The sequence below is a fragment of the Notolepis coatsorum genome (assembly GCF_963971535.1).
Source record: "Notolepis coatsorum genome assembly, chromosome: 2".
NCBI lineage: Eukaryota > Metazoa > Chordata > Actinopteri > Aulopiformes > Paralepididae > Notolepis > Notolepis coatsorum.
The window spans coordinates 133,454,732-133,469,876 of NC_140166.1; the positions used below are offsets into that span (position 1 = coordinate 133,454,732).

General features: G+C 43.1%; 1 protein-coding gene across 1 annotated transcript in view; it reads left to right on the forward strand.

Annotated features, from left to right (window-relative positions):
- LOC311222995 (delta-type opioid receptor-like) overlaps positions 1 to 14,734 on the forward strand; it is a gene marked incomplete at its 3' end in the record, with an annotated part of 17,265 nt that extends 2,531 nt beyond the window's left edge. The window contains exons 2-3 of the mRNA XM_084307670.1: positions 4,821 to 5,176; positions 14,205 to 14,734. Of these exons, the coding sequence (XP_084163796.1) occupies positions 4,821 to 5,176; positions 14,205 to 14,734 (886 nt within the window). The remainder of the gene's footprint in view (positions 1 to 4,820; positions 5,177 to 14,204) is intronic.
- Between the last annotated feature and the right edge of the window lie 411 nt (positions 14,735 to 15,145).

Genomic DNA, 15,145 nt, shown 5'->3' on the forward strand with positions numbered 1-15,145 from the left:
AGTTGTAGTATTAATATGTACAGTCATACTGGCCAGCAGCGTAACTAGTAAGAGTATAGGTAAGGGATATGTACAGATTTAGATATAGTATCTACAGACATGGTATCAAGGGTTATATGCAGGTACATATATACAGGGCTCGAAATTGCGACCAAATTGGGAGCAACCTCAAAATATAATTGGGAGCATTCGTGCGAGTGGAAATAATTGTTCTGGTGCGACCTTCCCCCCCCACCTCCTCTTGTTGACGCACACACACGCTGATCGCAGTGCCCTCCGCTCTACATGGTGCAGTTTGTTACTTTGTTTACAAAAAGTCCCGGCGAAGAGTGGTTGCAAGAGGAGGCAATACATCCAACTTGATTACGCATCTACGGGATCATCACCCTGTGCTATTTGCCAATTTCAAGGTAATGTTGTCTTGTCTTGACGTGGTCTGCTGTTATCTGAAAATAATGCTCAATGCACGAAGGGCTAACGTTAGCCCTTCGCCGACTGGGATTTGCCTGGAAAGTAGCATTAGCTACGTGCACAGCAGGTCTTCCTCTGGCTGTCACATTCCATGGAATGGTGTCCAATTAGCCAGTACTTCATGGCAGCGCTAGACTTGCGACAAGCTACGGTGGTCGAAAGTTCTAGTTCCATGCAATTAATGTGACGGGAATATGTAAGGGATAATGTATAGCTACGAGGTCATTGTCGCAAAATAATTGACCGACACAGAGTTTAAAATACCGAGCCGCCTCGGCGAGGTGTTTTAAACGTCAGTGAAGGTCAATTATTTTGCGACAATGATCGAGTATAGCTATACATTATCCCGCTTATTACATGGCTAACTTACTAACAATATACCTAATTCATTTTACATCGACTCGCAACACTGGTTCTGGCTGTGTTCTGGCTCCGCTCGTCACTCCGCCCCCTGTCATCGCCGGCAGCAGAACACCGGCAGTGTCTAATTGCACTGAAACAGTGTGTGTCAGTGGGCTTGATTGCGAACAGCTGCGCACAGCGGTCATTATTGTCCCACAGCGGTCATTATTGTCTGATAACTGACCTCTGACGTGCGCTATTGACCAATCACAAGCAAGCATTTCGGCGAATGTGAAAACGCCATGTAATAAAGTCCAATAAAGCTGTGATACCAATCCTCCACATGTCCAGTGCATGAATAACACGGCACAGTGGCACACTGCTGCCTCACTGCAGAAGGTCCTGGGTTCGAACACCAGCAGGTTTTTTTTTCCTGTGTGGAGTTTGCATGTTCTCTCCCTGTGTTCGTGTGGGTTTCCTCCGGGTACTCCAGTTTCCTCCCACACCATAAAGACATGCATGGTAGGCAGGGACTACAGATGGAGACTAGCTCATTAGCTAATTCTGGCACATTCACATTGATGTGGAAACTGAATATGTTGATTAAATGTGCACTGTCCCTGGGTAAAACAATTAATAATAATAATAATAATAATAATAATAATAATAATAATAATAATAATAATAATAATAATAATAATAATAATAATAATAATAATAATAATAATAATAATAATAATAATAATAATAATAATAATAATAATAATAATAATTATAATAATTATAATAATAATTATAATAATAATTATAATAATATAATAATATAATAATAATAATAATAATAATAATAATAATAATAATAATAATAATAATAATAATAATAATAATAATAATTATAATTATAATTATAATTATAATAATATAATAATATAATAATAATAATAATAATAATAATAATAATAATAATAATAATAATAATAATAATAATAATAATAATAATAATAATAATACTAATAATAATAATAATAGTAGAGAGAGGGAATTGGTTAGAGGAAACGATGGATGCTCTCTCGTATTGTAGCATATCACCGAGTTAGTTGCATGGTACTTCATTGTGATAGAAGATAGATTTTCAAGAATACCATATATACAGGGTATATGCTGGGTATTAACCCTTTCACTAGCACACTACCAAAGGGTTAACCCTTTCACTGCGACAATACAGAATGGTAACCCTTTCACCGCCACACGACAAAAGGTTAACCCTTTCACTAGCAGTGAAAGGTTAACATTCTGTCGTGTGGTAGTGAAAGGGTTAAAAGGTAAAAAGTGTTCAATTCAGAATTCTCAATTTAAGGCCTTAGAAGGTATTAAAAAGTTTTAATTTGCACAGGTATAAAAAATTATTGGGGAGGGGGGGGGGGCATATTATTGAATATACGGGTAGCTTGGTGCGTCTGGCGAGAGCTTGTATGGAACGTGTAATCATTTTAATTGGCGCCACTTCAGCATCGCTGTTGTTGTTTTTCTCGCTAGTATGGTCGTGAAATTGGTATTAACCCTTTCACTGCTCCACTACCAAACAGTTAACCCTTTCACTGCGACAATACACAGAAGGTTAACCCTTTCACTGCCACACAACAACAGGTTAACCCTTTCACTGCCACACTACAGAAGGTTAACCCTTTACTATCACACTACCGACGGTAGTTAAAAAGGTCTTAAAAAGTCTTAAATTGAACTGGTTGAAACCAGCAGATACCAACCGTGAATGCTCTCTAATATTGTAATATCTTAGAGCAATCATCTGGTAATCAGAAGGTTCCCGGTTCGATTCTGGCTCCTCCCGGCAGAATGTCGAAGTGTCCTTGGGCAAGACACTTAACCACTTCACTGCTCCCGATGAGCAGGGCCCCGTTCCATGTACCGGGATAACCGAGTTAGCCGGATAAAGTTATCCGGCTAACTCGGTTAGCCTGACTTTCCGATTTCATGTACCTGGATTTTCCAAATCACCATGACAACATATCCAAAAGTTTGAGCCTGGTCGAAAGCAGAGTTCAAGTTCAAGTTAGCCTGAACTATCGCCACGCCCCCGCAAAGAAGTGACAGCCCGTTTCCTGAAACTATTCCCACAGTCTACGATCTGCATTATACCATTCTGAATTACGTTTTTGTGCTCCATTCTTCCAGAGGGGGCTTTTGAAATGTAAAATAGACCCAAAATGCTGATATTAAATTCACTTTGTCCTAAATAATGCACGTTATATATACCGTGGCGACGGTGGCGCTCGCTCGTGCGATGTACACAACAATGTGGTTATTTTAATTGTAACTGGGATTAAGATGTCTGATGAGATGCGCTGTTTGACGGATTTGAGAAATTGAATGAGCCGTTGACGTCACATGAATGAATGAGGATAAAGGAATAAAACGTCATTCAAAATAAGGAATATTCTAAACACGGGTCTCTCGTTCATTAATGTATAAACAATGAATTTATCCCATCTGGCACAGTGGCCCAGCGGTAGTGCTCAAGACTCCCAATCTTGCGACCCGGGTTCTAATCCCGGAGTTTCCAATATGATTTTTTTGAATATAATATTAATGATTATACGCCAAAGTAGCCTGGTTTTAAGTTAAAATATTATAAATCTACATGCATTGAGGATGTCATTCTTTATATAGCTCTCAACGTGCACCAAATTGAATTATTCCTATATTGCAAAAAGAAGGACCCCGGTCTTGAACCCGGGTCATCCGTGTGGAAGTCAAAAGAACAACCCGTTACACCACAGAGTAGATAAGTAAAAGATTGACTATACATCAATCAATGGGCAAGAAAGCCGTCTCGTAATTCTGTATAACAGTTAACTAGTTATTTTCGCTAGCAAGATCTCATTTGATTATTCAATCCAGCAGGCAAGTTTAAAGAAATATAATCTGATTGATTGAGGTAATGATGGACTTAGAATTAGCCTATAGATAACGCATTTAACTTGTCGGCGAGGCGATTGAGCCTATTGCAATCTGTCAATAAAGTCTTAAATCAATTAATCAATCAATGCCGTTGAGAATCAGGGTCTCTGCCATCGATACGTGCTGGCTTTCCACCTAAAACGGGAGCGCGCATCTAGCCTGACTCTCAAGTCTGGCTTGAGTTAACGAGACTGAATCCAGGTTTGTGAAACAGGAAAATCCCGGCTTCGAACATCGGGTTAACTGAAGCTGGATAATGGACATGTTGATCGACTTAGTTGAACCACGTACATGGAACGGGGCCCAGGTTGGCACCTTGCATGGTCGCCTCCGCCGTCGGTGTGTGAATGTGTGACTGAACGGGTGAGTTGTAAAGCACTTTCGATAAAAGCTGATGAATAAATGCAGTCCATTTATCATTTAATGAGTTAGTCACATGGTACTTCATTGTGATAGAAGATAGATTTACAAGAATACCATATATTCCCGGTTTCGATTCCCGCTCGAAATAAAAACAGAGTAGTTCTCTACTGAGCTGAAAGTGATTTAGATATATCAGAATCAGAAAGGTCTCTATTGCCAAGTAGTTTTCGCATACAAGGAATTTGATTTGGTCGTTTTCGGTGCGACATTAACGGACAGACAATAACGGACAGAAAATAAAATTAAAAGGTGGAATAAAATAAAATGCTACATAAACTAAATAAAATAGAAGCACAATAGAATATAGTATAATTATAAGTAAAATATAAAAATAAGCCAGGGCTGTACAACTGAAAAAAATAAAAAGGTGGAATAAAATAAAATGCTATATAAACTAAATAAAATAGAAGCACAATAGAATATAGTATAATTATAAGTAAAATATAAAAAATAAGCCAGGGCTGTACAACTGAAAAAAATTAAAAGGTGTAATGAAATAAAATGGGATATAAACTAAATAAAATAGAAGCACAATAGAATATAGTATAATTATAAGTAAAATAATTATCCGATTCTCCCCCCCCCCCCCACCACCTCCCAACCAGATACACCAAGATGAAGACGGCCACCAACATCTACATCTTCAACCTGGCTCTGGCCGACGCCTTGGCCACCAGCACGCTGCCCTTCCAGAGCGCCAAGTACCTGATGAGGACCTGGCCCTTCGGGGAGCTGCTCTGCAAGGTGGTCATCGCCATCGACTACTACAACATGTTCACCAGCATCTTCACGCTGACCATGATGAGCGTGGACCGCTACGTGGCCGTCTGCCACCCCGTGCGGGCCCTGGACTTCCGCACACCCGCCAAGGCCAAGCTCATCAACGTCTGCATCTGGATCCTCTCCTCTGCCATCGGCGTCCCCGTCATGGTGATGGCGGTTACCAAGGTGACGGGAAAAGGTGAGGGATTTTTCCTCTCCTCTCCTCTCTCCCTCTTCCCTCTCTCCCTCTCTCCCTCCGGAAAAATACAGGAAATTAGCCCGTCCTGTGAAACTGCGAGCACTCCACTCACTTAGGCACTCCACTTACCTTTAGCGACAAGTGCCTCTGTTCGTCACGTGGGAAAAATTAGGCCCTGGGTGAGAGGGTACACCCCCCCCCCCCCTGTGGCTGTGTGGCTACATGGGTAGAGCTCTGCGCTCATGATGGCAAGATCACCGGTGGGAGGCCCTGGTTCAAGGCCGTTGATCGGAAAGGGGTGTTGTTGTCCAGCAGGGGGCGCTGTGTCCTCTGGACCTGGTGGTGTTGTTGTCCAGCAGGGGGCACTCTGTCCTCTGGACCTGGTGGTGTTGTTATCCAGCAGGGGGCGCTCTGTTGTCTGGACCTGGTGGTGTTGTTGTCCAGCAGGAAACACTCTGGACCTGGTGGTGTTGTTGTCCAACAGGGAGACACTCTGTTCTCTGGACCTGGTGGTGTTGTTGTCCAACAGGGAGACACTCTGTCCTCTGGACCTGGTGGTGTTGTTGTCCAACAGGGAGACACTCTGTCCTCTGGACCTGGTGGTGTTGTTGTCCAGCAGGGAGCACTCTGTCCTCTGGACCTGGTGGTGTTGTTGTCCAGCAGGGAGACACTCTGTCCTCTGGACCTGGTGGTGTTGTTGTCCAGCAGGGAGCACTCTGTCCTCTGGACCTGGTGGTGTTGTTGTCCAGCAGGGAGACACTCTGTCCTCTGGACCTGGTGGTGTTGTTGTCCAGCAGGGAGACACTCTGTCCTCTGGACCTGGTGGTGTTGTTGTCCAGCAGGGGGCACTCTGTCCTCTGGACCTGGTGGTGTTGTTGTCCAGCAGGGAGCACTCTGTCCTCTGGACCTGGTGGTGTTGTTGTCCAGCAGGGTGACACTCTGTCCTCTGGACCTGGTGGTGTTGTTGTCCAGCAGGGAGTCACTCTGTCCTCTGGACCTGGTGGTGTTGTTGTCCAGCAGGGAGACACTCTGTCCTCTGGACCTGGTGGTGTTGTTGTCCAGCAGGGAGACACTCTGTCCTCTGGACCTGGTGGTGTTGTTGTCCAGCAGGGAGCACTCGGTCCTCTGGACCTGGTGGTGTTGTTGTCCAGCAGGGAGCACTCTGTCCTCTGGACCTGGTGGTATTATTGTCCAGCAGGGAGCACTCTGTTCTCTGGACCTGAATGAATGAATGAATGAATGAAAACTTTATTACCAGATTGCAGAATGGGTAGAGTACAGTACAGCTCAATACATACAATTGTTAAGGGGATGCAGACCAGAGAAAGACTTTTGTCTTGTTTACATCAAGGTCCCCCATTTTCAATTCATCGTAACATATATGACATACATGACATACAGATAGACAGTACTGCTACATCTATACATTTATGACATACCAGATTTGCAAATACAGTACTGTTTGTGATACGAAAAGAGTCCAGAAAAAAAGTATATACATTTGACGTAGAAACTGTACATTGGAGGAGGTTGGGTAGGTGGGGGGGACTGTACATTGGAGGTGGTTGGGTGGGGGGGGGGTTGGGTAGGAGTGGGGGGGGGAGGTTGGGTAGGAGGGGTGGGTGGGGGACACTGTACCACTGTACAAGCAAAACTGTACATTGGAATATTGACAAGACCATACTTGGTAATTTACTGTACATTGGAGGGGGTTGTGTTAGGACATTTACAGGGGCCAGTTTCAAATTGCAGTCTCCCGTAGGTGTTTTTTGAGAGTGTTTTTGAAAGTGGGTAGTGATTCACATTCCTTTACAGCTTTGGGTAGGGCGTTCCACATTGATGTGGCATAATTGCTAAACGTGTTTAGTCCCTTGTTTGAGCCGAATCTGGGTTTAACATGATTTGTGGAGCTCCCTCTGGTGTTGTGATCGTGGTATTCACTGACCTTTGGGAAGTATTTTGACATGTACATGGGTACCTTGGCCGTGTAGTGTATCTTGTAGACCAGGCCCATTGCAAGTTGCTGTACTCTGTCGTCTACTCTAAGCCACCCTAGGTTGTCAAAGTGGGCAGGGGTGACGTGGGTTCTAGGAGTAAGGTCAAGCAGTAGTCTGACCAGTTTGTTTTGAGATGTTTGTAATTTTGTTTTTAGCTCCTTTGAGGTGCTTTGGTACCATGAGGTGCAAGCATAGTCGTAGTACCCTTGAATGAGTGCTCCTGCCAGAGTCTTTAGGGTATTCTTGTTTACCAGTGAGGAGATCCGGTACAAGAATCGCGTTTGTTGGTTGACTTTTTTTATTACATTGGATGCCATTTTGTCACAGGAAAGATTTGCCTCTAGGATAGAACCCAGGTAGGTGGTATTATTGTCCAGCAGGGAGTACTCTGTCCTCTGGACCTGGTGGTGTTGTTGTCCAGCAGGGAGACACTCTGTCCTCTGGACCTGGTGGTGTTGTTGTCCAGCAAGGAGCACTCTGTCCTCTGGACCTGGTGGTGTTGTTGTCCAGCAGGGAGACACTCTGTCCTCTGAACCTGTTGGTGTTGTTGTCCAGCAGGGAGACACTCTGTCCTCTGGACCTGGTGGTGTTGTTGTCCAGCAGGGAGCACTCTGTCCTCTGGACCTGGTGGTGTTGTCGTCCAGCAGGGAGACACTCTGTCCTCTGGACCTGGTGGTGTTGTTGTCCAGCAGGGAGCACTCTGTCCTCTGGACCTGGTGGTGTTGTCGTCCAGCAGGGGGCACTCTGTCCTCTGGACCTGGTGGTGTTGTCGTCCAGCAGGGGGCACTCTGTCCTTTGGGACTGGTGGTGTTGTTGTCCAGCAGGGAGCACTCTGTCCTCTGGACTTGGCAGTAACGATGCCCATGTTACAATGATAGGGACACCGTACAGCTGCGAGTGCCATCCTTCAGATGAGACATTAAACTCAGGTCCCGACTGAATTCGGTCATTAACACTTTAACTGCCGAAGGTTAAATTCATGATATACCATCCCTTGCCAGCTCTATTTGTCTATGGAGAAGTTCCCCTTCTTTGCAGGGCTATAACTTTTTAAATTCTATTGCTAGATTGCCATTATTAGGGCCCATTCAATGTCCTATATGTATTGTTCAGGGTGTATGAACATTAAACTTTTTAATTCACATATTCATACTAAAATATGATCTAAAGTATAAGTATGTTTTCATCTCTTTCTGCAGCTTTCTCCAGAACGTGATTTATAGCCCCAAATGCATTATATTGATGATCAAATACAGTTTGGTAGCGATCGGTGCCAGATGAAAAATTTCAAATGGACGTGCTTCTAGAAGTTTCTACGTATCATCTGATGATGACCGGATGGGCGGGGGATCGTTTATAATTCCGTGGGCAACGTTATACCATTCATCTAATGTGGGTCAAATGTTCATCATAGCAGTTAGTGTCGAACACGGTAATACTACACGCTAAAACTCACCCCAGTCTCCGCGGGCCGTTGGGCGATCAGCGTGGGGTAGACAGTTTTCCATTATGGGATGTCGAAATACCCGGTCCATTTCCAGGTTGTATAATAATATATACGTCCAAATAACGTTGTTTATTGAGTTAGGGCGAGCGATCTATTATCGAGTGTTTCAAGATGGAGTCGCAGGAGCTATAGAGAGTGGCCGGAAGTAATATGGGTGATCACCACTTCATCCACATGACTTCCTGTTTGGCGCTTCTGCCGATCGGCCACCAGATGGCGCTCTTGAACCGCTAGAGGGTTGAGAGGAGGCCAGCACTGTGTCTCAGGGCTGCAGAGGAAAAATATGATTTCGATCACAGATTTTTGAAATATTGATATTAAAGACGAGTTAGGGCGTCCTCTGCAACTTTAGCATGGCTAGGAAAGACGCCTAAACACGTTTTCGGCACTTAAAGTGTTAAAGAACCCCTAAAGAATATCTCCCCCCCCTAATTGACTGATATCAATCCCTGTCTCCTGAGCTGTTCAGCCATTGTGTAGTGTGATGTGTGTCTGGTGCCAGTGTATGGCAGCCATTGAGCCTGCATAGCTCAAGGTTGGGTGCTACACAGTGGCGGTGAAGGAGGCAATTTCCACCCTACATTGTGGGGAGCGCTTTGAGTGTCTATGATCATTCATCCAGTGTTAATTTTGGCAGCTATTTTCATTTTAGTTTTAGTCTTAGTCATGTGTCAAGTGCTCCTTTTTCGTTTTCATCATATTTTGTCATCTTCATTTATTTATTTATTTTAGTCAACTAAATGTCTGAGCATTTTAGTCTTAGTCAGTTTTTGTCTCAATTTTGTCTTTTTTGTTTTAGTCTAGATTTAGTTGACGAAAACGGATGACATTTTTGTCTATTTTTAGTTAATGGAAAAAAACTTGTCAGAAATAGTCAACATGGAACATTTTCTGATTTAAATTGCGTATTTATTTTTTAACCTAGGGGAATCTGAGTCGGCGGCACAAGTGATACACAGGAAGTATATATGTTGGTGTAGACATGGTCCAATGTATATTGCTCCTACAGTATATGTTGGTGTAGACATGGTCCAATGTATTGTTGCTCCTACAGTATATGTTGGTGTAGACATGGTCCAATGTATGCATCAAAGAGAGCATTACGGATGTGGTGACATTGTTTCTGACCAGAGAGACGACGCTGAACTCTGTCTGTCTTCTGTTTGCTGTGTCTTTCCTTTCTCTCTGCGATGTCTGTCCTCTCTCTGCTGTGTCTGTCCTCTCTGTCATGTCTGTCCTCTCTCTCTCTGCTGTGTCTGGCAGCGGTTTATTCTATAACAGGATACTGTAAACTAAGTAAACAGAACACACAGTAGTACTAGTAGTAGTACACACTGATTGCAATCTGCTTGCATAAAAACATTATATAAAATCACATTCTGAGGTCTGTGTTAAAGTGCCACATAGAATAGGTCTGGTTAGTGGTTAGAGTTAGAGGTGGTCTAGGTCTGGTTAGGGTAACTTAGGGGTAGTTAAGCATTCATTATCATTTATTATTATTATTTAGATAGATGGATGTAAAGGGCTAGACCAACTCTTAACCCCTATCCGGACCTAGACCACCTCTAAGTCACAACCCTAACTTAGGGGTTAAAGTTAGAGGTGGCCTAGGTCTGGTTAGGGGTTAGAGTTAGAGGTGGTCTATCTGGTTATACTGATCCAATACCAGTGCATACATAAAAAAAAAAATATATATATATATTATATAAATTATAAAACTTTTTTTCTTTTCTTTTTTACAGCTACTGTTTTATATATACTCTTTTTTAGTAATAACTAGAAAGTAATGGTATTTATTCAACAACAGGTGATTGTATAGATTAGTATTAGTATCATTAAAAGTTCTATGCTCAACTATGCTTCACCCACGGAATGGTTGTTGTTGGCACGTTGGTTCCACACGGACATTATACGTTGTTGCACACTTCCTATCCAGGCTGCTCCGTTTAGGTTGGCTACTGTAGTAGCAGAGGCTCTCTGTTGTGATTTTTTTTTTTTTGTATTTTATTTTTTTATTCTTTTTTAAAACAAACATATAAACAAACATGACAACACACGATAAGATATACAAGCATTAATTGTCAGGGCACATCCAATGAGATCACATTTTGGTTAGTTGTTTTATATAAGATATACCCATAATACCTGTTATCTAAAAAAAAAAACCTACATACATATGCTCAGCTCGAACCCCCCCCTCCCGGACCCCACCTTGAGAAGTACCTCCACTATCCCTCGCACCTAACCAGACACTACCATTATAAGCTAGCTTTTATTCTCTCCACCACTTCTAACCACATTGACATTTTGGATTCATTGAGACCCAGAATTCTTGCTGTAGATATTTCATGGTAAATTACATCGAGATATGTAAGAAACCAAACTTTACGGCACATTTTTTCCGGTTGAAACCAGCGTGATGCGATCAGCTTTTTGGCTACTGTGATACCCGATAAAACCAATCTCTTTAGCTGTGGATTCACTGCAAACTCAAAAACATCATTCAACAGCAATACCGAGGGGTGTACAGGTATATTCCAAGATACGAGTTTTGATATTTGTTGGGTCACATCTTTCCAGAATGCCTTAACTGGTGAGCAGTCCCAATACATGTGCATAAATGTCCCTTCGTCCCCATTTGTACATTGGGTGCATTTGGAATCTTGTTTGAGCCCCATTCGGCACAGTCTTATAGGAGTCAAGTATGTCCTGTGAATATAGTTAAGATTGATTTGTTGATGATCCGGGTTCCTTGATGTAAGTCGGACATTTGCCCAGGCTCCTTGCCAATCAAAGTCATTTTCCAGGTCTGGTATATCCCTCCTCCAGACAGAGTCAAGTTGGAGGGTTTCATACGAGGACGTTAGTAATTGATGATAAAATTCTGAAACAAAACCTCTCGATGTCTCTCTTGAGTAGAAGAATTTGTGGTATCTGTGGTGTTCAATTGGTCTGTCTAATGGAACACCGTGAGACTTCAAACATAGCTCTAACTGTTTGTGAAAAAGCCATGTGGACTTGGTGAGATTAAATTTTTTGCGTATTTCTTTATCACTACAAAAACCCTGTTTGTTAAAAATATCCCCTAATGAGTGTATGCCTTGCTCTTCCCATATAGGGAATCTTATAGGTCGTTTTCCAATTAAGAGAGCATTGTTATTGAATAAGGGAGTATGGTTGTGCCATTCTTGTGGGTTAGGATTTTTTTTTTGTGATTCACGCCATATCCGGATCGCATGAGTAATTATGGGGCCAAATTTTCGTTCACAGTGCTTGATTGGTAGTTTAGTGTATGCTATGTCCTTCAGTCTATGTGGGGCTACTATGTTTTCTTCTATTTTCCTCCAAGATGCTAATGCTTGGGAGTCAAACCATGTTGTCAATGGACTTAATGAGTACGCCTTAAAATATAGGAAAAAATCTGGAAATGCCATGCCACCATCTGCTTTATTTCTCTGTGCGGTGGATCTTTTTATACGTGGTGGTTTGTTATTCCAAATAAATTTGTATGTGGAGGAGTGTAATCTTTTCCAGTAACCCTCTGGAGGGGGTAACGGTAGCATTGAACAGAAGAAGTTGATTGAAAACAAAATGGACACATTTCTTAATCAAATTATTCTCCCTAAACTTTCAGAGGATGACGCTAAACAGTTAGAAATACCGATCACACTAGAGGAACTCAAGATGGCCATAACCGCAATGAAAAGTGGTAAGGCTCCAGGAAGAGACGGTTTCCCATCAGAAATGTACCTTTCTTGTTGGGACATAATTGGCCCCTTATTACTAAATATGATCTTATACTCAGTCAAGGAGGGGAACTTCCATAAAACCGACAATATTGCACTCATAACAGTCCTCCTTAAAAAAGACAAAGACCCCAACGAGTGCGGTAGTTATAGACCTGTAAGCCTCCTCGGAACAGATATCAAACTGTACTCTAAGGTATTAGCCATCAGATTACAAAAGCATATGACGTCTTTAGTTCACCCGGACCAAACTGGCTTCATAGGAGGCCGCCTGATCACTGAGAACATAAGACGTATACTGCACGTACTTGATGCCGACAAAGAGGACACCATACCTAAGGCGATACTGTCCCTGGATGCTATGAAGGCCTTTGACAGGCTGGAATGGTCGTATCTGTGGGCAGTGCTAGAAAGGATGGGGTTAGGAAAAGGATTCATCGATATGATTAAAGTATTATACAAAGACCCATCGGCCATGATTATAACAGGCACAATCATATCTGAAATATTTCCGGTATCACGCTCTGCCAGACAGGGTTGTCCTCTTAGTCCCGGTCTGTTCAATTTATCATTAGAGCCGTTAGCACAATATATAAGACAATCCCAATCCATAGAACCTATCGTAATCAAGGGCACACAACAAAAAATTTGTTTATATGCGGACGATGTAATATTGTTCATGAAAAACCCCAACACCACATTGCCTCATCTGCTCAAGTTGATTGAGGACTTTGGTGATTTATCTGGATTTAAGATAAATTGGCCGAAGTCGGCTTTCCTTCCACTTAACACCCCTGCAAAAAAAGATACAACCCTCCCAGGACAGATACCGATGGTAAAACATTTCAGATGCTTGGGAGTGGAAATATTCCCTACCATAAGACAAACGGTGAAGCACAACTACACAAAAATCCAAAACAAAATCAAAGACGACCTTGATAGATGGGCAAAACTTAAGAACACAGTACAAGCACGGATATCAATAGTTAAGATGGATCTCTGTTGTGATTTTTAATGCAAAATAAATATTCAACATTCTCTTTTGAGACTCCGCCTCGGACTCTTATCATTTGGCACTAAAAGCTAAACATTGTCACCGGTATGGTTGTCCGCAACATGTCATTAATTGTGTGGGAGAGGTCGATCAGTTAGCCACATTAGCGTGAGCTAGCTTAGCCACTAGCTAACGCGGGCTAGATGGAAATACAAACAATGTAATGTAACGTTACTGGTGAAAAAGTTATTTACCTTGGAATACTCCTTTGCCAACTTGCTGTACTTTGCTTGCAGGTCTGCAGCTGGATTATGAATAGTCCCAACTTTAGCCAAGGTAACGTTAAGCTAAAACTAGCTTTTCAAATAGCTCCAGCTAATGCTAATAACATAGCCCCCCGTCACACTGCTCTACTCGGGACGATGGCATTAAGAAAAGTTATAATTATTTTGTCTCGTCTTGTTTTAGTCAACAATATCAACATACATGAAGAGAAATTTCGTCCTGGTTTTTGTAAATTACATTTGTGTGTCCTCAGTTGTGGTCAACGATATTTAATTAACTATTTAGTCTCGTTACCGTCACATATATGGTATTCAATAACGTGACGTCACGTCTCGTTGTCGTCATGAAAAAAACCTTTGTTGACGAACATCTTTCGTCATCAATTTAGTCAACAAAATTAACACTGCATTCATCCATTCGTTCATTTGAGCCAGGATTATTAACTTGGCTTCATCCCTCATGGTGGTTCGCTGCTAAACCTCTTGTTTCACCTCCACAGGCAACACCGTCTGCACGCTGAACTTCCCCGCGCCGGAGTGGTACTGGGACATGGTCACCAAGATCTGCGTGTTCATCTTCGCCTTCGTGGTGCCCGTCCTGGTCATCACCATCTGCTACGGCCTGATGCTGCTGCGGCTCAAGAGCGTCCGCCTGCTCTCCGGCTCCAAGGAGAAGGACCGGAACCTCCGGCGGATCACGCGCATGGTCCTGGTGGTGGTGGCGGCCTTCATCGTCTGCTGGACGCCCATCCACCTCTTCATCATCGTGAAGACCGTGGTGGAGATCAATCAGGAGAGTCCACTGGTCGTGGTCAGCTGGCACCTGTGCATCGCCCTGGGCTACACCAACAGCAGCCTCAACCCGGTCCTCTACGCCTTCCTGGACGAGAACTTCAAGAGGTGCTTCAGGGACTTCTGCCTGCCGTACCGCTCCCGCGCCGAGAAGAGCAGCTTCACCAGGGCCCGTAACACCACGCGGGAGCCCGTGTCCGTGTGCGCCCCCATGGAGTCGCTGAGGAAGCCGGCGTGACTAGGCATGATGAACCAGCAGGCCGGAGGACCGGCTGGCCCCAGATCAGTTCAGGATGAACTGCGGACTGAGATCACGCAGTTCTCTACCACAGAATTCTGACAAGACGCAGGCCTTTTGACTAACTACCTACCGTAAGTGGGCGACTTGATTAATCGATTTTACGTCGGTGTCATGAATCAGAAACACCCAGCCATCACAGGAAATGAGAATTATTTGCAAAGTAAGAAAATAATCCTTAAACAGAAACACAGGCCTCAGGGCTATATATGTAAATATGTATGTTTGTCTTCTTTCAGTGCCACGGTAGTGTGGATCTGATTAATTTAATGTTTGGCTTCCCTTGCACAGCCTCTGCGCACCTCGTTTAGAAGGACGAGGGGTCCGGGAGGCTGAGGAATCCAGGGTTAT